The 26,200-nt window shown below is 48.4% G+C and overlaps 1 protein-coding gene across 17 annotated transcripts in view; it reads left to right on the forward strand.

The window, feature by feature from the left end:
* The window catches only part of MPDZ (multiple PDZ domain crumbs cell polarity complex component), a 1,735,289-nt gene that overhangs the window by 1,504,192 nt on the left and 204,897 nt on the right, over nucleotides 1–26,200 (forward strand). For 11 of the 17 annotated variants that reach the window (XM_069626067.1, XM_069626068.1, XM_069626070.1 and 8 more), the window contains 2 exons: nucleotides 4,621–4,707; nucleotides 6,546–6,642. In XM_069626067.1, coding sequence (XP_069482168.1) covers nucleotides 4,621–4,707; nucleotides 6,546–6,642 — 184 coding nt within the window. The remainder of the gene's footprint in view (nucleotides 1–4,620; nucleotides 4,708–6,545; nucleotides 6,643–26,200) is intronic. The other 6 variants (XM_069626072.1, XM_069626073.1, XM_069626078.1 and 3 more) reach the window with 1 other exon arrangement.

Raw genomic sequence — 26,200 nt, forward strand, 5'->3', positions numbered from 1 at the left:
TGTCAGAGGTTCGCCAGCAGGTTTCCCCAGCCGGCGAGCATTGGTGATGCCTTCTCATTCCCCTGGGACGGCCTGTTCCTGTATGCATTCCCACCGTTGACGTTGCTGCTGCGACTCACCAATCAACTCAGACGGTCCCGCTGCAGGATGATCCTCGTCGCACTGGCGTGGCCGGGACAGATCTGGACCTTCTGGACATGTCAGCGTCCCCCCAGTCAAACTGCAGATGGACACGGATCTCCTCGCCAGAGAAGGAGGTGCCATCCTCCACCACGACACGGGGTCGCTGAACTTGCAGGCCTGACTCCTGCAGCACTAGAGTTTGGAGGGTACGATATCCCGGTGGACAGCAAGGAGGTGCTTGCAAAGGCCAGGGCGTCCTCGACTCTCAAGTGCTATGGACATAAGTGGAAGAAGTTCTCTGTCTGGTGCCGCGCACAGAAGATTAACCCTCTGCAGATTACGACCCCCCAGGTGCTGCCGTACCTACTGTCGCTGGCCAAGGCGGGGCTAGCGCACGCCTCCCTCAAGATACACCTAGCGGCGATCTCCCGCTACACCAGAACTCCGGGATGATCATCTCTGTGGTCCCATCGCCTGGTGAAGGAGTTTATGAAAGGACTGTTTCGATCATTTCCGCCGGTGAAGGCTCCAGCCCCGGCGTGGGAACTCAACGTGGTGCTGAGCAGGCTCTTGGGGCCGCCACTCGAGCCTCTGCATTCGGCGCCGTTGAAGTTCCTGTCGTGGAAGACGGCGTTTCTTGTGGCCATCACCTCCACACGACGAATGGGAGAGATCCAGGCCCTCTCCTGTAAACCTCCATACCTGACTTTCCACGAGACGAGGGTGGTGCTGAGGACGCACCCCTCCTTCATGGCTAAGGTGCCGTCGGACTTCCATCTCAACGAGCCCTTGGTGTTACCTGTTTTCTTCCTGTCGCCGGCTGAGAGGACTTTGCACTCGCTGGATGTAGCTAGAGCGGTGAAGTTCATCGTGGACCGCACGAAGAGCCTTCGGAAGACATCACAACTGTTTGTGAACTTTGGACTTGTGAACCAAGAAAAGGCCGTCTCGAAGGCTTCCATTTCCAGATGGCTCCCCGGCTGCATCATGCACCGTCATCGGTTGGAAAACCGACCTTTGCCCGGCCGTCCGAGAGCCGATTCGACCAGAGCGTTCGCTGCTACCACGGCGTTCTTGTCTGGCGTACCCCTGCTGGACATCTGCAAGGCTGCTACGTGGAGGTCGACGCACACCTTCACGAGATTCTACTGCGTCGACCGGGATTCCAGGGAGGAGTCCAAGGTCGGCCAGGAAGTGCTGCGCAACCTGTTCGCCTGAAGGTGGGCCTGGTGAGGAGGTAAGAGTTGCTTAATGTTGAGTTGATGAAATGCTTAATGTTGAGCCTTGCCACCTCCCGTGGTTGTGCATGTGTGTACTGCTATGTCTTCTTATATTAATGAGCATGTGCATCCATGCCAGACCCCATGCTGGAGAAGGAACAAGTTACTTACCTGTAATTGTTGTTCTCCATCGTGGGTCTGGCATGGATTCACATGCGAACCCTCCCTCCTACCCCTCTGCGGCTCTTCACTTGGTCCTACTGCCACTTTACATGCTACCAAATCTGAGGATGGCTGCCAGAGGAGGCTCTTAGGTAGAGGGTAGTTATAGTCTGGGAGCAGTATCACCCAGAGACCAGTGATTGGTTATTAGGAGAAAGACAGTTCAGAAACTAAACTGAAACTGATTTTTTATTTACCGAGGATTCCCAGCCTGACGACTGGGAATATTCATGAGCATGTGAATCCATGCCAGACCCACGCTGGAGAACAACAGTTACAGGTATTTAACTTGTTCCTTAAATTAACTAACTAGTCTTTTTAAATTCCTAGACCCAGCACACCCTATCCTACAATAGAGTGCTGGAGGGGTTACCGAGTATCTCCTATGTCTAGAAACTCATGTAGCAGTCACATGCTACCCTTTGCTCTCGAAATGGCTGGTGGCAGTGATTTTACAACAAACTACCATGATTTTCCCGAACAGCGGTAGCGTTAAATCGCACAGCCATGTTTTTCAAGATGGCGTCTGAGCCTCCTTTGTTTAAATGTGTCCCGGTCTTCTTTTTTCACCATTTCTTTTTTGAAAGGTCCTTCTACAGTTTCTCTGTGCGTCAAACTAGGTTTGGTCCCTTTGTTCCTACACCTTTGGCGAACTGCTGCAGGACTGAAGACCGCCTCTGGTGCCTGAGTGTCTGGGGTGGGCAGGAAGTGAGTGGGGTGCCCGAAACTCCCTGTGCTTAGTCTCCTAGGAGACACAAATGCACTCTGGCGTGATTGGCTGGCTGACTGTCCGGCAAGGACAGCCACCCTGCTGGATGAGTGGTAGCTAGGCTGGAATGAATGGGGGAAAACAGTTTAAAAGGCGAGTCTCTTGGCTTGGAAGGCAGAGTTGATCACTGGAACGAAAGAACCGAAGACGAGCTGGAAGAGGACGGCTGCTGCAACTCCTGAACCGTTGGTTTGCCTGGTGAAGCCCTGCTGCAGGCCTGAATTGGCAAGTTCATCTCAACAGAGAAGCCCTTCAAGGACAACTTCTTCCTTTGAGTTGGTGGGACCAATCAACTCGTAAGCCACCTGGATACCATTCTCGGAGCTGGTTGTATTTCCCTCAGCGTGCTGCAGGAAACCGAATAGCCAGGGAGAAGAACACCAGTTTGTGCGCTTGACGACAGCTTCCGGAATCGAAGATTTGCCAGCTTTGTGACCAGTCCCGCGCAGTGCAGGAGGCCCCTGATGTCCTCCCTCTTGTCCCCACGACTGAGGCTCAGGAACAGCGAAATCTGCAGGAACTGCCAGGAACAGAAGTCCTCAGCTGCATCTTTTTCTTCAATCTAAGATACTGTGAAAACCCGACCGAGAGAATTTACCTCTCACTGTAAAGGTGTGTGAAACTTTGGCAACTTGCAGGCCTAGTCTGCTTGTGACTCGACATATGAATCTTTCTTCTATGAACTACCTCTGAGAACTGTGGCAATGACTTTTCCGTTTAAACTACCAGAACCGTTTTACTTATACGAGACTCTAGCCCATTGACTTTGGCCTACCTATTGCGTTGGAACAACTCCTCTGTGAACTCAAAATGTTTGCACTGTTTAAGAGTAACTCTATTATTCGTTTTATTAACTTATGCCTTTTTGCTTCTACTTCAAATGCTCTGAATGCCATTTTGCTCCCCTTTCAAAGTAGGATATTGATTGCCTCCTTTTAGTGAATGTTTTCTGACTATGTAATAAATTAACAAGTGTTTTACCAAGAAACGTGAGTATAAGAGTCTATTTGAATACTTGTGATTGTAGACACCTCTGTACCCTCATTACAAGCTCACATTCCCTCCTGAGATAAGCCTGGCTGCTCAGCTCGCTACCAAAAACTGTGTGGTACAGACTTATACCAAAGGTTGGTTTTGCTTACACCTATTGTGTGTAGTGGTCCCAGAGGGTACTGCATGCAACCTTTGCCCAACACGTGTGTGAGACCATCCTCCACACCACTTCTTCTTTAGTGGAGGCACTGTTTGTTTTGCCGCTTATCAGAGTAAGTCAGGGGGGAGGGGAGGTTCCCACACTGCTGAGCCTCTCACCTGGAGACTGGTGAAGGTTTACTGTACAGGAGCAATCGCATTGAAATCAGTCTTGACCCTTCCCTTCCAAAGGGAGCAGTCCACCCTGAACTGCTTAGCCACGTCATCATTTTAATGGTGCCAGGCAAAATTGGGAAAATGCAATGTTACCCGGAGGAATGACCATTCTTTGAGAAGTGTTGGCTCCACTAAATCCATCCAAATGTTTTTGTAAGCGGGTTTCCCTAAGAAAAATAGATGTGCCCAGGCATGGGCCACAAGCTTCCTGTGCTTTTCCACACAAGCAGCATGCCACTGACGATGCCCCCTCTATAATAACACAGACGAATTGGTGCTATGAACCTCTGGCCTGGGTAATTCCCAATGGGCTAGTAAGCAGTGTCTCCACAAATTTCATTCAGCAATTTTTGCTTTCTTAAGTTTGCTGGAATGTGCGTGCAAAGTGCCTCACAGCCGTAAGGTTAGGTATAAGCACAAACCGCTGTGAGCAGGTTGTCATGAGTCAGGTGACTCGTGATCATATATTCTTTAACAGTTTAGTTAATTTGATATATTGTAGAGCAATGAAGACTTGTAGGCATTAAAATGACGCTGTTGTGTTGAGCATGGTGAGCTGTCTGGGTACTTGCACTGCCTGCTGAACGAAGAGGCTTTGGATTGTCAGATACTGACGGAATAGGAAGGTTCTTGATTTCTTAAACCTTGCCAGGCTAGGCTTCTGCTGCTGTCCTGAAGGGGGAGGTCCAGGACCTGTGCTCCTTGGACAGATCATCATTTTCTTCCTGCTGAAAGTCTGGAGTGCTTAGCTGCACTTGGTTACGCGCTGTAATGCATTGGGGAGAGTTATATGTTATGTGAAAAGCTTCAGAGAATGTCCTACGTATTACAGGTAAGTACCAACTCTGCTGTCTCTTCTGTGCAATAATACCCTGTGAATATGTGGGAATGTTGAGTAAAATGTGATCTGTTCTTTAGTGCTCACTAGGTACGGTCACACTAGAAGTTGGAAGAATAAAAGCAGGCCCTTTCCACTCCGAGAGGAGGACGTCCCAAAGTAGCCAGGTTTGTAATTGGGCAACAGTGCATTTTTGGGGGAAATCAAACGTCCCTGCAGATGAATAAGCTACTATGGAACCTGACTTTGCAGTGACCAGTGTTTTACAGCACGCTATTCAACAAATGTATAACAGCGGCAACTTGCCTTCTAGGTGGTTCTGTTTGCCTGTACAATGATGGTCTTGTTTTACTTTAAACTCCGGTCTGTTCTATTTGCATGTACCAGAATTGATCTGTTATGCATGTGTTGCATGCGAAGCAATTACCCCATGAATACTATATCCTTGTGTTATGACATCACGCCAGTGGAATATGGCATTGCATTCAACTGGTGGGACCATGCAGCAGGCCAAGATGCAGTTTATCTGCCTCTTGTGTCTTCAGTGTGGTCTAGGGGGAAGGAGGGTGACCATGGAAATGGTGGCAGGATTCCAGATATTTGCTTTGTGTGTCTCCCTCATTCCTGCCTTATCCACGGGAATAGAGCAGTGGATTGGAAATGGATGCAGAGAAAGACAAACGTAACATAGCAGTGTAGCTCTCCACCTATCAACAATGGTGGCATTGCAATTCGGGCTCCAAGTGACATCTTAGACAACACAAGCTTTGGTCGTATTGCAAACACAAAAAAGTGTCATTCTAAAATGATTTTTAGAAGACAACGGCCCTCATCCGTGGTTTGTTGGTATCCTGCCGGTAATTCTGGCGGGATGGCACCAAAAAAGAATTAGCCTTCCTGCCGCCTGATATCCTCCCCATTCGACTAGTCCCATTGGACATTCATATTTTGCTGATATGTTCTTTGATTCAGAGATAGAATAAACAATGATCCAAGTTTGCTCACTGTAAATCGAACAAGCAACATGCGTCAGTGTTTAAAGAGCACATCTTCCATCAGGCCCCGACTGGCAAATAAAATGCTGCAATTATCGTCACCCGCCCACTGGTGCCGGTATTTGTGGCAGTCCCCTCCGTGGAGTACCATAGGACTCCATTGAGGTAATTGCGGCATTTTGTTTGCCGGTTGGGGCCTGATCTACTGGCAGGTCAGGCCTGGAGGTAGATCCGAGGCACCTACCGGCAAACTTGTTTCCCCGGTCTGGTAGAAATGCTGATGCCAGAATTTCTGGCAATTTTACCAGCATTTTTTCCAGAGCAGGGAAACTGTACTGAGCCCCAATGTATTTATAGTATTTTCATATTATCTTCATAGTAGTCCAATTAAGGATGTTGAGGATGAAATTGTGCTTTCTATATATTTGGAACGGTTGTCAATGAAATGCTGTTTTGAATTAGTCTCAAGGTTTCCAGACGGGATCTCTCTAAGACAGAGCTAAGAAAACATGATAGGGACAGAATGCTAATGTTTGCACTGCCCTTTCTTACCTGCTCAGTTTATATTGCTTTCAGTCATGACGTTTTATCTATGGCTAGATTAAAAACATATATATTTAAACATGCCACCAACATTTACCACTGTGTTGTGAGGTTACCCTTTGTAAGATACGCTCTATAAACACTGACGCTTGTTCGTTTTACTGTGAGCAAACGTGATCATTGTTTATTTGATCTCAGACTCAAAGTGCATAACAGCAAACTATAAATGAAGAACACGATTCTTTTTAAAATCATTGCTCAATGGCATTGCACCGAGCAATGTGCCATTTTGTTGAAGGCTTCTGGGAATTGGGCTGTTTTCCAGCTGTGCGCAGAACTCTGATTCAGAAAGTGCATTTTAACAAAAAGTGTGCAGAGCAACAGAATGCACACACGTTCCGCTAATACACTGCGATTCATCGTCAGAATTCTTAATGATATCGTTTGTGTTTTGTTGTTGCTTCAAGGCCAGTGAAGAAAGTGGCAGCCTGTCATCTTTCAGTTTTCCAGTTGCCACCTCCAACACATCGGATGCATTGGAAACCGAGCCAAAAACACCTGCCAGTAAGACATGTTTTATATCTTTAATATGACACAGGTGATATTTGTAAGTGAGGCGAACAGAGGCCACTGTTGACTTTTGGGGCCCTCCTGTGCTGCAAGCAAGGGCGTTTCATCAATGACCGGCCTAAATCGTACATTATGAATGTAGCTATTAGTGAAAGAAACGCATCACCTAAGAGGCAAGCTGCTGCCATGACATTTTGGAAGTGGGAGTACGTTTATGGAAATACCCTGATAAATTGCCAGGTTTTTATACACTTTCTCTTGTGACCACTTAAAAAAGAAACAGAGAAGCCCTAAGTTCCAGAGTTGCACAGTCACTGTGGGCAACACTCTTCCCCCAATACTTTGTGTCCGTCTTTCTGACAGAGATCCACAAATATTCCATTCTCAGTTTGAGATCTGTAGCTTAGGTGCATGTGACATGGTTCTTCTTGCATTCTGTGACAGACAGGCGATTTTGCAGAATCTTTTGTTTGCATGAGAAGAATGGTAAGTAATGGCTTCCATTTTGAGAGTTGTAATCTCTGTTTTGGAGCTTGACACATTGTTTTTGATTTTGAGCAAATGATTTTTCCTGTGCTTCAGATTGTAGATAAATGGTGAATTTGTCATGTCAAAATGTATGTAAAAGTAACTTTGCAATGGGCGGTCTACAACTTTACCAGTTACATATCCCCAATCTCTGACACTGTTTTCCAGATAAGATTTTGAAGTGGGGGCATTTTACTCAATATATTTTGAATTTGGGAGTAAAACCATTTTATGGGAGTAAACAAAAGTATTTCCCAATCACAATTGGGGTATTTTTTGGGCAGGTAAAATTATATTTAACTGTAAAAGTAACCTGTCTTTACGTTTCAGGTAGTAATTTATAAAGTGAATTGCATTTTACCACAGATCCCTTATCTTGATAATTATAATTATTATAATTATAATTGGTTATTTATAACGTGCTTAATACCCAGAGGTTTCTAAGCGCGGACCCAGAAACTGAACCTGTGTTGCTCCATGTCGTCTTGCTTCCAAGGTGAGCGCATTGCCCCTGAGCTATCCTTCCGAGATAGATGCTCCTCAGTGGCAGCTGTCCTCAAACCTTTTCAATAAGACGTATATTGTAGCACAGCACCAGCATCTCTCTAACGGTCCACCTCTATGGTCATGGAAGTGACGTAGCCACAGCATGAAAAGAGCACAGCACTCCCCAAGACCTTAGTTTCTGTTTTCTTGCAACACTAAAACATTTCTAAACTATGCCACCTTGTCGAGGAACCCCTAATCCTTCAGGGTTCAAGCGCTGCGGGAACTGCAATGCAAAGGAGTACATGGCATATCCACACAACATACGATTGTGGAGTCTCTGTAATGAAGATGGCATCAAGCAGTGCCGTTCCGGTCAGGCCATGCACCCCAATGCCCTTATGGAGTGGGCTGTTATGCTGCGTGCTAGGCCCTCCCCAACCACTCCAGGAGAGGTGGATACTGTTTGTTCAATGTCTGAAAAGGAAGAAGCGCAAAAAGAAAAATAATTGATTCCACTTGAGTAGTCGTTCACCTCACTCTTCTTTCTCATCTCAAGGAGAGATGAGCGCAATGGATCGTCTGACTCCCAACAAGGTAAGGGGTCTTTTCCTTTGAGGATTTTAAAAATCAGATGCTTGAAATTTTCGTCAAACCTTCGTCAGCACTGTGACCTGCTACACATATGACAGCCAGTAGAGGTACCTGTCAAGGTAGCAGTAGCGTGCCTCAAAGATGCCCCTTATGTTTATTTATAGGATCAGAGGGTTTCTTTGGCGCTGACCCTTTGAAGGTGACTTCAGACGAAGCCAGTGACATAATAACAGCAACAAAAATTTGACAATGGGGCTAGGCTCCCGAGCCTACAATGCAGTTTTTCCATTTAATGCAGGCTATCTATGATGAGGAGGGCGATAATCTCATGGCGGGTTTGAATTCTGTATTTGCCTCAGATAATGTCTATGGACTTGTAGGATGCAAGCAGTCTTGATAGGTCTGTGGCTTGGACATCCAGCAGGCCTCCCTGTATGGTCACCTAAATGCTGTCTCGAAAAAAGGGAGTTGAAGCGTTAGCATTCGGGGCACTTTCGAAGCTGATGGTTCAGTGTGTCTATGAGAGATATGCCAGATCAGGGCCCTCAAAAGGAGGCCCTCCTGCCTTTTAAAGCAGCTGTAGCTGACCCAATCCTTTTTGTTTGGCAGAAAACATGTTCTGCTTCCAATTTGTCAAAAAAGTACAAATGACCACCAACAGACCCGTTTTCTTGTTGTGGCATCCATCCCCATTGAGTATGTTAGTACAGAAGACTACCATGAATAAAACATTGTCTACCTCCTTTCTGACCCTACCCCCTGATCGTGATAGGAAAAAGATTAATGTAATGAGCAAGAAGTTATTTGCATTTGGCAAGATGGCCTTTAAACCCATGACACTTCTTGCTTTTTGCCAAGTATGCACACCTTCTGTGGTGTGTAATTTCCGAGGCTTCCTACCATCTTGCTGGAGCTGATATAAGGGAATATTTTTTTCTGCAATGGTTGTAGATGCCAAGGAGGCGGCTGGGGACCACACTATCTGCAACTCTCTATTACTAAACATTCCTGCCCTAGGCCCCTGCGCTCCTCTGGCACCAACTCTTTGTGTGTAAAGCGTTTCGCTAAACAGAGGGCAGGAGGTCGATCGCTTTCCTCAGTTGGCTCCCTTTTTTGGAACAACCTCCCCCTCCCTCTTTGTCTTGAGCAGGACTTTCTTACATTTCCAGAAGCTCCTCAAGACTTTCCTCTTTACCTCCTCCCCCTCGCCCCCACTCTCCTCTGCTAATCTCACAGTTGCTTGTTTGGTGTGCAGGGCCCTTATGCATCATCTGGGTCCTGACCTCCCACACCGAATCACCCCCAGCTTCTGTCCAACTTCCATACTTGCCTCGGCTCACCCTCCTCCCTGGAGGCTCGCACTTACCCTTCATTGCACTTCACCTGTTGCTCACCCCTGAGCACCACAGCACCTATCCCATTGCCCCTCCCTTCTGCACTTGCACCTTCTGAACACTCACAAGGCATAGGTCTGTCCTCCCCCACCCACTGCATGTAATATTTCTTTATGTATTTAATTGTAATTAATTGTTTCACATCCCCTTGTCCCCTCACGGTTTCCCTGTGGGCGCTTCGAAACAGTATTTGCTTCCTGTATAGGCACCTAACAAGCAAACAATAAGTAAATATCAGATCTTACACTTTGGCCAGGATCCCCAGCGGATTGCATGAGCAGGTTGATGGGATTTACATTCTCTTGGATGAGGATGTCTGGATTTGCCAAAAACCTGCAGGCTGTTCAACAGTACTTTGCTGTTAGGTATGAAAGCAGGCAAGCCCCTTTATAAATGGAAGGAGTTTAAGGTCACCTAAATGTGACTAGCACTGGCCGTGGCTACGCCTTCCACCACTACATTGATTTAGTTTATCAGCAGTCATGGATTTAAGCATTTCTTGTCTTATGTCTATTGTGGTAGGTCAGAAGGAAGGGATACAATAGTTTTTGTTATATTCAACAAGTGATTTATTACATTAATAAGAAAGTGACCTATCTATCTCTATCCTATGGGTTTCTCTACCTAACAAAATGAACTAGTGTGCTCATCATCGGTAGTGAAGTCCAAAAAGTAAACAGTGTGTCCTCCTTCTCAAAACTAATCGATTCTGATCCGACAACCAAAGAAAGACACTACAAAAGTCCAGGAGAATGACACCTTACTCCTGGATAGGCTATTTGTCCCTAACAGATGATTGTCTAATAGTTCTTGGCTATCTTTTGGATTAATTCCTTTAGTTCTTCTGTGGGACTCTTCCACCCTCCTACTGTCCCCTTTCCTTTGGAGATGACCTGGTTCTTCTTGCAATATTTGCGTGTTTACCCCTTTGGGCTAATTCCTCTTGAAGTGTCGCTATATGGTTCCCTTTCCCAAAAACTTTAAAGGAACCCAAATGTCTCTTCTCTTGAGCTTGACTTTTTGTATTCCCTATTTCCCCCAAAACAATGTGCTTTACACTAATCTTCTCTTGGTCTTTAGAAATGCTTGCCCTGTCACTGGGACGATTATGCTGAGTCTCGTAGTTATTCGTACTCTTATTTTTTTTTTTTTTAAAACGTATTTTATTGGTTTTGATAGAAAAAAGAAAAAGAAAACGTGCAATACAACAAGAAATCAACATTGGTTTGAACTGGGGAGGAGACGGTGAGGGGGAAACAAGGGGGGGGGAACAAACAAATCAACAACAGTCTTCATGTTGTAGCAAACTTACAGTGGACGGGTGGGTTAGGGGCAATGACCCAAAGTTTCAGGAAGCAAGAGGGGTCAAACACAGGGGTGGTTCCACCAATGCCGGCATCCGAGCAGTGTCAATGCAGTGGTGTGGGACTTCAGGGGGGTTTGTAGTCAGCGCTGAAGCGTATGTCTCTGAGGAGGGCCTTCCATGATTCCAAAGTGCCACCTTCGGTTTCGCCACTGTTCGTGATTCCTTCCTGCCAGGCCCTGGTTTCAGCTGTTGTCCATCTCTCGAGTTCTTTGAGCCATCTCTCTTGCCTGGGGCCCGACGGCGTCTTCCAGGCCATCGCTATTGTTCTTTTAGCCAGGATACATGAGATGTCCATTAATTTAACAGCGTGCTTGGATTTGCTAGGTCTGGGGTAGGTCCCCAGGAGGCACTCGCCAGGAGTCCATTCGTATCTTGTCATTCCGGCGTCCATGCAGGTCTGTTTGGCCTTGGACCACAGTGCCATCGCCTTGGTGCAGGTCCAGAACATGTGAATCACATCTGCTTTATCATTCCCGCACCAGGGGCATGCAGGGGAGGATGTCTTATTGAAGGAGGCAACCCTATGTGGGGTCATGTATGTCCTGTAAAGAACGTTCAATTGGATCTGGCCAAACCTGGTGTTCCTGGATACTTTTTTGGGAAATATCAGCGCTCTTTCCCATTCTTTATCTGAAATCGGGGTCTCAAGGTCCGCCTCCCATTTTGTCCTCAGATCTTCGCATTTAGGGTTGGTTTTATCACATAGTCTGCTGTAAAGCCTGGAGACAGGTCTCCAGCCGTCCGAGAGGTCATGCATCTCTTGTAGCAGAGGGTCAGGGGAGGGCTCCTCCGGCCATCCGGTCCATTGTTTCTTAGCAGTTTGTTTGAGGCGATGGTACCAGAGGAACTGGCCCGGGGGAATTCCATCGGCAGCCTTAAGAGATTCGAAATCCCTGAATTCTCCCTCCTCATACATGTCGCTCCATGTGTAAATGCCGGCCTCTTCCCGCCTCCTTGCCGTAGAGATGTCTGCAGCCGTTCGACAGGTGTCTGCTAGGATGGGATTGTCCGGAGAGTATGGGTGTCGTATTCGCCTGATGCAGCAGGACCTGGCCCATATCTTTCTTCCCAGGTCAATCACCATGGAGGGGACCGGGGGTTGCCATGTAGGGTGCCATAGGATCTCCTTGGGGATCACATTGTCCGAGGGTTGCCTCAGCAGTTCGGTCTCTGCTGAAGGCTCATCCGAGAGCCATCTCGTTATGTGACTCAGCTGGGCAGCCAGGTAGTACAACTGGAGATCCGGTAACTTTATTCCGCCTTCTTTGTGTGGGAGAGAGAGGACGGACAGCGACAGTTTATGCCTGTGTGGGCCCCAAAGGAAGTCCCTGATGATGGCCTCCAGCTTCTTGAAGAAGGACGGTCTAATGTAATGGCAAATGTTTACGAAGAAATACAGGAATCGGGGGAGTACGATCATCTTGACAATCGCTGCCCTGCCCACCATGGCCAATGGGAGCTTGGACCAAAACTTTATAGAACTTCGGAGACTCGTGATGGCGGCCTCGGTGTTGTGTTCATGCATGAGTAGCGGGGTGTGGCTTATGTTGATCCCCAAATAACGGAACTGGACCAGTTGCCAGCTTATTCCTATCTCTGGGAGATTGTTTTCCGGAATGTTGCGTAAGCCCGCCAAGGGGAAGGCAGAGGACTTATTCCTACTAAAGCGGATCCCTGAGTACTTCGCATAGTTGTCCAGTATCTCCAACGCGGTTGGCGCGTTAACTTCGGGGGAGCTTAGGTAAAGAAGGACGTCGTCTGCATACAAGGATATTATGTGGTGTGCATTGCCCACCTTAATGCCAGCATCGAAAAGCTGCTGCCTGAAGTATAATGCAATCGGTTCCAGGCCCAGTATGTACAGCATGGGTGATAACGGGCAGCCCTGCCTTGTTCCCCTTTGTATATCCCAAGCCGCTGAAACCACTCTTCCCGTTCTTACTCTCGCCGTCGGGGAATTGTAGAGGACCTCAACCCACCTGATGAAGCCCCCTCCAAAGCCAAATCTTCTCAGGACCTCCCTGATCCACTCCCAGTATATGGAGTCGAAGGCCTTGATGGCGTCGAGCGACAACACCGCCAGGTCCTCGTCCCTGTCATATGTTTCGGCCATTACATGCTGCAACCTCCGGAGGTTAGCAGTGGTGTTGCGCCCAGGAACGAATCCGTTCTGATCTTCGTGAACGATGGAACCCACCACCCTGGCTAGCTTGCGGGCCAATATGGATGTGAGGATCTTGGCATCGTAGTTTAGCATAGCCAGAGGGCGATAGGACTCACAGTCGGTGGGCGATTTGTGTGGCTTGAGCATGGGGACTATTATGGTTTCCTTCATGGTGTTGGGGAGAATCCCATCCGTGTGTGCCTCCTGGTAGACCTCGTGGAGAACTGGGGCAAGGATGGACTCATACGCTTTATAGAACTCAGGTGGGAGGCCGTCACTGCCAGGGGCTTTGTTGTTGGAGAGGGACCTGATTGCCCCTTGAACGTCCTCAAGAGTGATCTCGGTTTCCAGCTCCTCTCTCTGCTCGAGCGAAATGTGGGGAAGTTCTATCTCCTCGAGTGTGTCTATGATGTCTGCAGCAGGAATCTGGGTCTTGTGGGTATACAGTTCTGTGTAGAATTTAGCAAAGGCTTCATTGATCCCTAGCTGAGTCGAGTGGGATGACCCATTAGCGTCCCGTATCTCCACTGGGAGATGTTTGGGGTGTTCCCGTTTGCAGAGCCATGCTAGTAGTCTTCCCGGTTTGTCCGATTCTTTATGAGATCTGGCGGTGTGCGTGGCGAAATCAAATTTTTCCAGTCTTTCCCATGCCTGCTGACATGCTGTGCGGGCTTCCTTCAGCTTGGTCTCTGTCTCCATAGAGTTGTCGCATGTGGACTCCAGTCGGGAGATCTCAGCTTCCTGTGCTTCCAGGGTTCTCCGCAACTGCCTGCGAGTTCCGCCGGCTCTCGATATGATTTCGCCTCTGGTCACCACCTTCATTGCTTCCCATAATGTGCCCCAGGAGGGGACCGAACCGATGTTGTTCTCCAAGTATTCTTCCAATTTTTCGGCAAGGGTTTCCCTGAACTCGAGGTCCGCAAGTGCCGCGGTCGGCATCCTCCACATGGGGATCGGGGGTCTGGGGCCTCTCATTTGCCATAACATGGTCAGTGGGGAGTGGTCGGAGATCGTCCGCCCCAGGTATTCTGTGGTTGCTATGTGTGGGGTAAGTTCCTTATTGATGAACAGATAGTCAATTCTTGTGTGAACTCCGTGTGGAGCTGAGTAGTGGGAGTAGGACCTGTCGGTCGGATGGTGTTCCCTCCAGATGTCCACTAAGTTGAGTTGCTCCAGAGTTTCCCTCAAGGCACCGGATGTGAGGCTGCTCGGGCGTGGGGGGGGCAGCGATCTGTCTGCACTCGTGTCAGCAACACAGTTGAAGTCCCCTCCCCATATGAAGGTGCGGTCCCGGTACCGAGTCAGCTTCGTTATCAATGTGGCGAGGTACGCCGATATCCCGTGATGAGGGAAGTAAGAGTTGATGAAGCAGACTGGGGTTTGTTCCAATGTGCCCCAAATCGCTGTGAATCTCCCTTCTTTATCTTGTTCACTTCCCTCCATCTGGAAGGGGACGTCCGGGCTTATCCATATTAGCACCCCTCTGGCGTATTTAGAGTAGGGGGACCCTCTAACAGTCCCTGCCCATCGGTCTGCAATTTTAGACATGGCCTCCGTCGTGAGGTGAGTCTCTTGAAGGAGTGCAATGGAGATTTTCTTCCTCCTGAGGTAGGACTGTATACGATTGCGCCTGAGGTATGAGCCCATGCCCCGCACATTCCAGGTCATTACAGTAAGCTGTGCCGCCATCCGGTTCGAGTTTCAGATTTGGTGTGGGACTCTGGGGTCCGACTCCACTTTAGTCTTGTTCGGGTGGGCTGCAGGGGGGATACCACTGCATTTCGTTCATCGGTGTCATGTCCCAGACCCATCTCGGTCTGCGTTGGCAAAAGAGGCATGAAGACTGTACAACTAATAAAACTAACAACAAAACTTAAACTGGTGCGCCCAGCAACTACAACATTGTCGCGGTGCTCAGGCGCTCTCGAGCCGTCGGAGCCCATCCGGGAGTCGGGCGCGAGCTGGGTCAGGCGGGTGCCCAGACCGGGTAAATACTACGCTGGGGGTGGGGCAAGGGCCTGGCGGCAGAGCCGAACGAGGCCGTTTCCAAATGAAAAAACTGTAGTTGGATTATCTTCTGTATTCCGGTCTCACGTGCGATGTTTCTTACATGGGGGTCGCTGGGGGGTTAGGTCTCAGTCTGTGAGTTGTCCTTGCCATCCGCCAGGTTATTATCCTCAAGCCACATGTTGGCCGCATCTGGGTTCTCGAGAAATACCACTCTCTCCTTGTAGACAACCCTTAGGCGCGATGGATAAAGTAGTCTATATTTTAGGTTCAGTTGTCGGAGCCGGGCTTTTATCGGGACAAATGAGTTCCGCTCTCTTTGTACCTTCTGCGTGTAGTCCGGATAAATGGAGATTTTGGAGTCTCCTCGCTCGATGGGGCCCCCCTCCCTGGATCGCCGTAAGATAGTTTCTCTGTCCTGAAAGTTCAGTATCTTAGCGATTATGGGTCTGGGGTGCGATCCGGGGGGAGGGCGCCTCTGAAGGGATCTGTGGGCCCTTTCGACAGAGAATCCCTGGGTCAATTTGCCGGCCCCTATTTCTTGTAGCAGAAGGGTTTCGACGAAGGATGTGGTATTTACTCCCTCGTTCCCCTCCGGGACCCCCAGGATCCTGATATTGCTCCGTCTGGCCCGACCTTCGGCCTCCTCCGCCTTTTCCTCCAAAAAGGTGACTTTCCTCTTCAGGAGGACAACTTCGGACTTTATGGCTGTGATGGCCGTGGAGGCTTCCTCTGCCGACTGTTCAACGGTCGCGACCCTCTCCGTTAAGTTGCGAGCGTCCTGGCGGATCAGTTGAATATCGACTTTGAATTCGTCGATCTTGGAGTCTATATGCGTCTTTAGCGAGGCTATAGCATCAAGTATCTGAGAGTGGTTATCGGCCGCCACCTCTTCGCTCGACTGGGCAACTTCAGAGGAGCTGGCCTTGGATTGAGTGGGGGTCTTCGCCCTGGTGGAAACAAAGGAGTCCATGGTGGCGGCTCTGGTCTTGTTCTTGGCGGCCATCTTGGAGCGATGGTTGCGGGTGTTTTTAGGCCTCAAAAGTTAGTTCACTTGTGAGATCACTGGTGGGGCCCTTCACCTGGCCAAATATCGGGCCGTGAGCTGTGGTCTGCCCCCGTGTGTGATGGTGTGGTCCGTAGAGGTGGTCTCTAGAAGAGCGGAGCCTCTCTTTTGCTGCTGCCTCTCCCCGCCGGGCCCTGGAATCCGTTGGGGGAGGGGGTACCCCTCGCAGGCACCGCTATGCTGTGCGGGGCGCCATCTTGGATCCAGTAAGAACGGGAGGGGGGGAGAACCGATTCAGGGCCACCGGAGTCTCAGGGGGGTCCAATTTGGTGGGCCCAACAACTATTCAGGTGCAGGGCTGCTTCGCCCAACCGCTCGTTCCTTCTCAGAAGTCGGGGTCGCACGCGAGCCGGAGAAAAAGGATCAGGAAACGGCGTCTCGGCCGGAGCTCGGCGGATCAGCTACCGCTCGCCATCGGCGCCAAGCCACGCCCCCTTATTCGTACTCTTATAAGCACCTGTTGTGTCACTGGGATTAGTAGGCTGAGTCCTGTAGTTATTCTCACATTTTAAAGACTTCTTGTGTCACTGGGATTAGTATGCTGAGTATGTCCCTGCTCCCTGTATCCCTCTGCGGGTCTCCCGCCTCTCCCATTAGCTTTTTGCTCACCTGCTAGCATCACCGGATCTCTCGTCTGGATCGTAACAACTCTTGGAACGACCTTGGATGTCATGCCGGTTTTTCTTGGTTCTTCAGCATGGCTCTGCGTCGCAATGGCTGAAGCGGTCTTGGTGCCATTAGTGAACTGAACGGTCCACATTTCCCAGGTCACGCCACTGCTCACTTGGTTATCCGTTCCTCAGTGTTCTCTGCCCCTACGCAATACAGATCTGTTTTCCCTGTGCCTCATCGGTACGTCCACTAGCCAGTTCCTCACAACCGGAGCTCTCCCACTGCTCAGCAGCTTCCATCTCTTCCCAGGTTTGAACTTCCTGGGCTTCATTCTTCATCACCAGTCCTCCTCCTTGTTCTATATCTAATCACTGGATCCTCCCCAGCGTAATGTCATAGTCTTTTCTCTCTTTGATCAGTAATCTCTTTTACTCGTCTGGGCCCCTTCATCACAGTTGCATTAACTTTAGAGCACAGAGTAATCTGTATTATTCACCCATCTCTTTTCTTTGTCTCAGTGGTTTTGTCAGACATTTCTTCAAAATGAATGTTAGGACTCACATTACAATAACAAACAGTAGTTTGTTTTAATGAGCTTCTCTGAAGTATGGATGTTATTGGTGGTTCAGAAAAGAGGGATTATGGAGTTCCTTAATGGAACGGGAGTCTTTATCCCCAAAAGAGGAGTCTCTCCCTGTGACGTCCCGCTGACTGCCACCCCTAGAGGGAATGCTGCATAGCAGGCTCACCTCCCTAGCCTCACAAGGAAAGACTCCCCTCTACGGCGAAGTGACGCAACCCTGCGATTCATCACACTACGCAGGTCAAACTCTATTTACCTCCACCAATAATGGAGGCGTAGGGATAGAGGTGCAGAGAAAGGGCAGTCAACAGCTTCAGTGCCTTTCTGGCGTAACATTTTTGTGCATTTGCAAGAGTGGCAAGCCACTATTTCAGATGCTTGGGTTTCGCAACTGGTCATGGTGGGATTACTTTCTTTGCTTTATCAGCAGACCTTGGATCATCCATTGTGGGGACGCTCCTACAGCCCTTGATCCAGCGCTTCTGGATGAACTGTCCCCTCGTCTAGCCAAGGGGGCAGTGATGCATGGAAAAGAGGATGTGATGGTACTTCCATTAATACTTTGTCCCGAAGGGTTGAACCTCGGGGACTAGAGCAAGTTCCAGAGGAAGGACAAATTCAGAATGGTGATGCTGAGACAAATCCTCTAGGCTCTACAGTACCAGAACTGGCTAGTGTCACTTGATCTAGAGGATGTTTTTTTCCATGTGCCAATCCACTAACCGCACAGAAAATTTCTGAGGTTCATAATAGGTAGTGCGTGTTACCAGTTCGAGGTGCTGCCTTTTGAGTTGACCGAAACCCCATGGTTTTTCACCAACTTGATGGCAATATGGAGGCCTGGCACAGTAGAGAGAAAAGTCATGTTGTTCCCTTCCTGGACAACTGGCTCCTCAGGGGTTGCTCTCCAGATAAGGTGCTCTGTCATCTCAAGCGCACTTTCCAGATATTGCACAATATTGGCTTTTTCCTAAATTGAACAATGTCAAAAAACCCAATTGACACCATCTCAGAGGCTCTGGTTCATCCCAGCAGTCTTGGACACTTGGGTGTGAAAAGCCTTTCCTCCCAAGGACTGATTGTTAAGATGGATTTCTAGAATCTGGCCTGGTGGACATATTTTAGGAGGCCACCCTAGTTATAGTGAACAGGGAACTCTGAGAGGTAAGCTAAAACCCAATTATTGTAAAGGTGGAGAGCAGTCACGATTATTCTCAGGAGAGTTTGAGTGTGGTCAGTGGTCCACAATGAGTCCACAAAGGGAAGCACACAATAATTGAATTTAAACAGGAATGTATAAAAATACAATATTAATTTTAGGCCTTAAACACACACTAATAAATCAAACTAGCAGGTGATATTATCGCGCAGTACTCAATAATAAACATTTCTGAGTCTTGTGGATCTGCTTAGATCACATGCTATGCATAGGCCTACATCTAGGGGTAGTCACAGAGTATTACAGGATTTGTTTTCTAAACTCGAAAGGGGACTGGGCCTGTTAGTAATAATATCCGTAGTGTGATGTCCACTGTTCCCATGGTCCTTCACGCTTCGAGGTCCCTCAGATTGTTCTTTTCTGCCATCGTAGTCGGACGCTAGTTTGCAGAGTTCTATAGCCTGATCTATTCGTTCGCTAACCGCCCATCGCCCGCCGTAAGATCACCTGCAGCAGATTTTGACAGATGGAGCGATTGCCGTCCCGAACAATCCTATCGACGAACACTGACCGTGGCCTACACAGGCCTCATCAGTCTCTGCCCATCACAGTAGGCAGAGCGAGGGGAGGCCATACTTTCTTCTCCTTTCAGAGAATGTCTAATCTCTTCCCCTCATGTCCTTCTCTTCGCTGCGCTGCCTTTTCCACTAATCATGGATAATACACCTTTTAAGTTGTGTCCGTCTTGCAATAGGAAGTACACCATGGTCGACACACAGGGGTGATCCCATGGTAGACAGCGGTGACACACGCTGTCTACCATGGGATCACCTCAAAAAGAACTGCATATCCTGCAAGCTTTTCGACCAAAGACATTGAAGGACCGTAGAACAAAACGCTGGTCCGCCCACACCATGCAGGCCGAGGCCTCCATTGACGTGGAGGGAGCTTCCAGTGATGGCGGCAGCATCACTGTCCTAAGTGATGCAGAGGGCGAACAGGATTTGACAGACTCCCATGTGCGAGCCTCTGACTCCATTAAGCAGGCCGGCAGTCCTGTTACGGAGACTACACCCGGCGACTCAAGCACGTACACTTCACGCCACACCAAGCACACATCCCCCGGCCAACCGTCGACCATGCTGCCAACCGTTGAGAGCCATGCAGTGTCAAAGGAAAGGCCCTCAAAAGCATCCCTGTCCTCTAGGCCATCGCTCTCACGTTTGCCGCATGACAGGCTTCCGAAACAGACACACAAGTCTGTTTCTGACACTGCACATAAAATAGATGCTCTTTCGTGCGCCAAAAGGCGCTTTTACTGCCCCTTCCACTACCTCAAAGATGAGAGAACTCCATTAAGAAACACGACTCAGGCCCTCTTTTAAAATCTAAGACGTTGAACTCCACAAAAAAATGAACGCGTCTACCATCTAATCCCTCCACCTCCCAAGATAGTGACCCCTCTAAATCTAAGGACACCCCTGCACCCTTAGACACTCTTTCAGGGACCATGCGCCACAAGAAGCCTACACCCTTACTGGACACTCCTACTTCAGTATTTCCAAAGTCATCTGAGTGGACCACAGAGAGCTTTGATAGTGTCATGAGGAGGATGTCCTCTTTTGTTGACTTTATGTACCAGCACCCTGCAGAACTGTTTAACCTTCAGGGCTCATCACACACAGTAGTAGTTAGGGATCAACCAGCAGCTAAAAAGATATGCCTGGACACTTTTCAGCCCAGCATCCCCTCCCCTCCCCTCGCAGGACTTATATTTTGTAGATACCTCAAGTGCACTTGGCCCTGGCTCTCAAGGAGATCAAGAGGACTAGTAGGACCAGGACCAGGGTGACCAAGACCAATATTGCTGTTGGGGATGTTTTCCTAAAGTCCTACTGGTAGTAAGACTTTAGTAAGCTATCCCAGTGGTTTGTAGATCTCCAACTCTCAGTATGTACTAATTTAGGACATTGGTAGAGTGGTAGAGCAGTCAGTTATATCTTAAGAGGAAAATGTGAGCTGTCGGTAAGTACATTGACCCTAGTTAGACATGCACACCAAAGAAATACTTACACTTATAATTCATATAAAAGTATATATTTATTATATTTACACCAGAATCACTTTAAATACTTAAGATGTTTACCCAGAACACTTCGGAATACTTGAGAATACACTTCAAAGGGCATTTTCACTTTTGTGTTTGTTTGCGGTTACATTTGTAGCAATGTTAGAAAGGGAAAATACAATGTTGTCATATTATCGGTTATTACGCGCACCTGCATTTCCTAACAGTTATTATGGTACTGTATTTACTTTGCAAACTGCAAACACATATAGTGAAGTCAATTAAAGGGAGGAACATGTTTAGTTAGTGTAACATAGGCCTGGTTCAAGGTTCTAGAGATGGTTTCTTTGCCCAGTAAGTCTTAAAAGGCAGATCAGAGAGTGCTCAAAGTCTTCAGAAGCAGCAGAATACGAGGTTTCTGTGGATTTCTTGCAGTCTCTAGTGTTATAGAAGCAGCAAGTTAACAACTAACAAGCAAAACCTATTAAAGCACTCGATGAAGGGACACAAGCAGCGGCTTGAGTCGGAGGTAAGAGGGGGTAACCCTGCGCACCTCTACGTGCACTCCAACGCTCTGGAGCGATTTCTTGGATTCAGGTAAGCAATACCTTTTTCCCCACAGTACTTTAGGATAGAAGAAAATGTTTGTGCTGTATTCTCTGCGATGTTGCAGCTCTGGACCTGACCTCCGGATTCCTTGGTCTGATGACTGAAGGCAGGACAATGGACGGGATCTCTCAGCAGCAGTCTCGAAGGAGGACGTGGGGCATAGACTTTCAGCAACCTCTTGGTTTAGTCTACAGTTTTGGCGCCTGTTCTGCATCACCAACAAAGGACTCAGATCGCCCGGTCAATCTTCGCTTCCTGCAGTCCCACGCTCTGATGAGGGGCACTGGGTGAGTTGGATCTATTTCTGGAGTGTCCTTATGGGTTCAGCAAGGATTTGGGCGGGTTTGGCCTTTCCACGACGGTGCACTCGAAATGGGCAGCAGGTATCCTTGTATTGGGGTTCTGCAGCTCTGGAAACTCCTAGGACCTCGGGAGGTGGCTCAATTCAAATTCAGTCTTAGGACTGGTTGTTCCCACCAGCCAAAGGGAAGGAGTCGTCCTCTTCGCAGCTCCACTGTCACACAGAAAATGGGGTCAGAACAGCATTGGTGGCTTCAAAGTGTTGAAAAGGATCTGCAGACATCTCGGGCTGTCTTCTTCTTCGGTTACTTCAGCTTCCAGTGGTCGACTTTCTTTTCACTCCAGAAGCCTCACCTTGTATACATTTCCAGCAGGTATTACCCAAATTGACCTTTTCAAATTGACCTTTTGTCCTAATTGACCTAATAACAGTGGTCCTAATTGACCTTCTGCACAATTGACCTTTACCTTTGTTTTAGTTCTTTTATATATGTGTGGGGTGGGTTTGGGATAATAAATAATATAAGGGGATTGGGTGGGAGGTTTTGGATTGGGTGGGCGGTTGCAGGGGTCCCCCCCCGCATATATGTCCTAATTGACCTTTTAAATTCGATCAGTTTTCCCGCAAGCAGTTCTCCCGCAATCAATTGTCATTAGAGCAATTCATATACATCATTCCAGCACACACTCCTCTGCAATCTCTCAGCATTTTACAGAAAGGAGTGTTTGGCTGTCCAATTAGGACAGTCAGACTCCCTGTGGGAGATGGTCCTATTCAGGCACTCTGGCAGACAAAGGACAGGGGGGGGGGTGGAAGACTCCTCCCCCACTTCCTGCCTGCCCAGAGACTCTGGAGCCTAGGCGGGTCACTCCAGGGATCCCGCCAAAGGCAAAACACACACACTGACCTTCCCCTCCCAGGATGGTAGAAGAATGGATAAGAAAGAACAAGCAAGTTAGTATTGGTGAAAAAAGAAGGGAGGCCCTCAAGTTGGTACTTGGGTGACCCTATTGTCCACTGCCGAGGCTATGGACATAGCCTGCGGTAAAACACGACACAGTAGTTGGTAGAATGCATCTACTGCCACCATCCATAACTAGGAGATAGAGTTTAGGGAGAGATACTAAGTAGATCTCTATCCTTAAGAACTGTAGTTACATGAGGAATAGGCAGAATACAAAGAAAAGAGTTCCCAAAAGAGACAGCCCACAAGAACGAATGAGTGGAAAAAGGCTTCACTCATTCACGATTGAAAGAAAAAGGTCTGGAAGTCCAGCAAAAAGTGCTGGGGTCTCACTAGGAGAGGGGATGAAGCATAAAAATGCAAAATCTCCCTAACCATTATGACGATGACGCTGTCTACGTCATCCAGTCACCAGACCATCAAGATCAAGCAGAGGCTGGCTCCTCAGCCGACAGCCAGTGCTAATACAATGAGCTGCTCCTCAAGGCAGCAGAACGTTTCAACATAGACACCCAGGAGGCCCAAGTTGATAAAGACTTTGTGAAGGACATTCTTAGAGACAAGAAGTCTGCAACCCAATTCATTCCCCTTCTGCAATCTATTCAGAGACGCATTCCACCCTCTCTCCTAATGCCAAACCTTACTCGAGCAGTAAATCCCTGCATCAAGAAGGTGTTCAGGCTGGCCCCTACCGACCCTGTATACATCAGGGGTCACCTGAAACCCAACACCCTGGTGGTTACCACAACTAGGAAAAGGGCAGGCACACCTCTAGCCTCCCCTTTTGGCAGAAAGGTGGCTTTCTCGGCTGCCTATCACACTAGGATAGCCAACAATACTTCCCTTTTGGCTAGCTACAGTTGCCATAGGTGGGACGAACTGCAACTACAAATTGAGACATCCCCTGAAATATCAGCTCCTAAAGATTGTAACTGAAGGCAAGCAGGTGACCAACTGCATCCTTAAAAACAACCTGGATGCAGCGGACAATGCAGGCCATATCATAGCTGAATGCACGCTCATTTAGCGTCATGTCTGGTTTAGGCCATCCAGTTTTAAACTTGAAACACAAGCCACGTTACTCATTCATGCCTATTGAATCAAATGCACTGTTCAGTAAAGCGGTTGAGGATGCCCTTAAAAGTGCCAAAGAAGAGTATGACAACCTAAAATCTCTTGGGCATCTGTCCTACAAGCCGTTTGTGCAAGGGGGTCTTTCAACACAAGACGGTTCCGTGGGCAGGGCCGACAAAGCTCCTTCAGTTATGGGCAAGGTAACCAATCTACATCATGGGGCACCTCGCAGGAACAATTCCCCACCCCCAATTTTCAAAAAGGCTACAAATCATCAAGGAGCAAAAGTAGAGCCTCCTCTACTAGGGGCCACACACCTCCCAAACAATGACGACCCCCTCCAGGCCCCATCCAATGACACTCCAGTGGGAGGTCGCATCTCACACTTCACCCACGCATGGGAGTGGGATCACCTCAGACAAGTGGGTGTTATCTACCATGGCGGGCGAACATTGTATAGAACTTATAGAAAAACCATCCAACCACCCACCGAAACAAAGAAAATCAACACAAGAGGAAAAGCAATACTACTGGGTGTGGGGAAATCACTGCTGGAAAAGGACGCAATAGAAATCGTCTCAGCAAACCAGGTAAACAAGGGTATTTATTTAACGTACTTCCCTGTGCCAAAGAAAGACCTAACAATGCGCCCAGTACTATACCTGCACCCAGCAAACACGTATGTCAAGCAACAAACATTTTGCATGACAACCCTTCAGGAAGTGATTCCCTTTCTAAAGCATGCAACATTGGATATGAAAGATGCATGCTTTCATATTTCTATGTTCCCAGCGCATAGAAAATACCTGTGCTTCCAGATAGCGGGAGAACTCTACCAATTCAAGGTGCTCCCCTTCCACATAGCCTTGGCTCCAAGGGTGTTCACCAAAGTGCTAGCAGTAGTGGCAGTGCACCTACCAAGAGAGTCCATCCCAGTGTACCCTTATCTAGACTGGCTGATAACAGGGGAGATCCCTCAAATTAGCAAATTCAACACCCATAGAACTGTTAGGGAGAATTCTCAGAAATGTGCCAGTTTCTTCTACCTTAGAGACCCCTAGCAACTTTGCTGGATTTTGAGGACTTGATTTTTTTAACCTGCAGAGTGTGTGACCCTTTTTCCCACTCTCTCATGTATATTACTGTGAATTTTACCTCTGTGTTCCTCTTGGTTATGGAGTCTGACAAACTCCATAGGCATCATCTTTTACATTGTGTCACACAGCACCTTCAGTGCAGTGGCACAGGGAAGTCTTTCAGATTTCCCCATGGGTTAAATACCTTTCTCTGGGATAAACTACTTTTTCCCAGAGCAGTAAAGTAAAAATTACTTTACTTACCATTGTAACTTTCTAGACCCAGCACACACTATCTTACAATAGAGTGCTGGAGTGGTTACTTAGTATCCCCTTTGTCTAGCTTCTCATGTAATATTTTTCTGTTACCCTTTTCTCACTGACACTGAATGGCTGGTGGCAGTGGTTTTGTTTGAACTACCATGGTATGTCTTTACCGCGGGCCACGTTCGCGGCTCTGGTAAAGCAACCTCGGGAGCAATCTTTTTCAAAATGGTGCAGAGCCATCCTTTTCAAAATGGCGCAGAGCCATCTTTGACAAAATGACCACCAGTCTTCCTTTTTCACCAGTTCTTTGTGGAAAGGTCCTTCTATAGATTTTCTCTGCGTGCCAAGCCAGGGTTGGTCTCTTTGTTCATTTCGCCTTTGGCGGGCTTCAGGAGTGAAACCCGCCTCTGGCTCCAGAGTGTCTGGGGAAGGCAGGAAGTGAGGGAGGTGTCCGAAACTCCCTGTGCTTAGTCTCCTAGGAGATCCAAATGCACTCTGTGGTGATTGGCTGGCTGACTGTCCGGCAAGGACAGCCACCTTGCTGGGTGACAGCTAGGCTGGAATGAATGGGAGAGAACTGAATAAAAGGAGAGTCCTTTGGCTTGGAAGGCAGAGTCGACCACTGGACGAAGGAGCCGAAGAAGACCTTGAAGAGGACGCCTGCTGCAACTCCTGGACCGTTGGTTTGCCCGGTGAAGCCCTGCTGCAGTGCCGAAACGCCAAGTTTGCATCGACAGAGAAGCCCCTGCAAGGGCGACTTCTCCCTTTGAGTTGGAGGGACCAATCAACTCCAAAGTAAGCCACCTGGACATCCATCTCGGAGCTGGCTGAATTTCCACAGAGTTGCTGCTGGAAACCGTATAGCCAGGGAGAGGAACACCAGATTGTGTGTGTTGCTTTTAAGCTAGCCTATAGCTTTTGGAAGATCCTCCGGACTCCCAAGAAGCAGGACTGACCAAGCCTGAGCCCCGTCAACAGAGTGCAGGACCCCAGAAGCAAGGAAAGTCCACCTCAACAGCCAGGAACCGTGCTGTTGCTATTTGCGGTAGACGCGAGTAGACGAAACCCGAAACAGCCACTGAAAGTGTAGTTTTCCGGTTGCAGGTTTTGACCATCCCAGTGCATTGCAGGAGTCCCCTGACGTCCTTCCTCTTGTCCCCACAACTGAGGCCCAGGAACAGTGAGATCTGCAGAGCTGCACAGGAACAGAGGTCATCAGCGTGCATCTTTTTCT

The sequence above is a fragment of the Ambystoma mexicanum genome, chromosome 6p, assembly GCF_040938575.1.
Source record: "Ambystoma mexicanum isolate Mex_15411 chromosome 6p, UKY_AmexF1_1, whole genome shotgun sequence".
NCBI lineage: Eukaryota > Metazoa > Chordata > Amphibia > Caudata > Ambystomatidae > Ambystoma > Ambystoma mexicanum.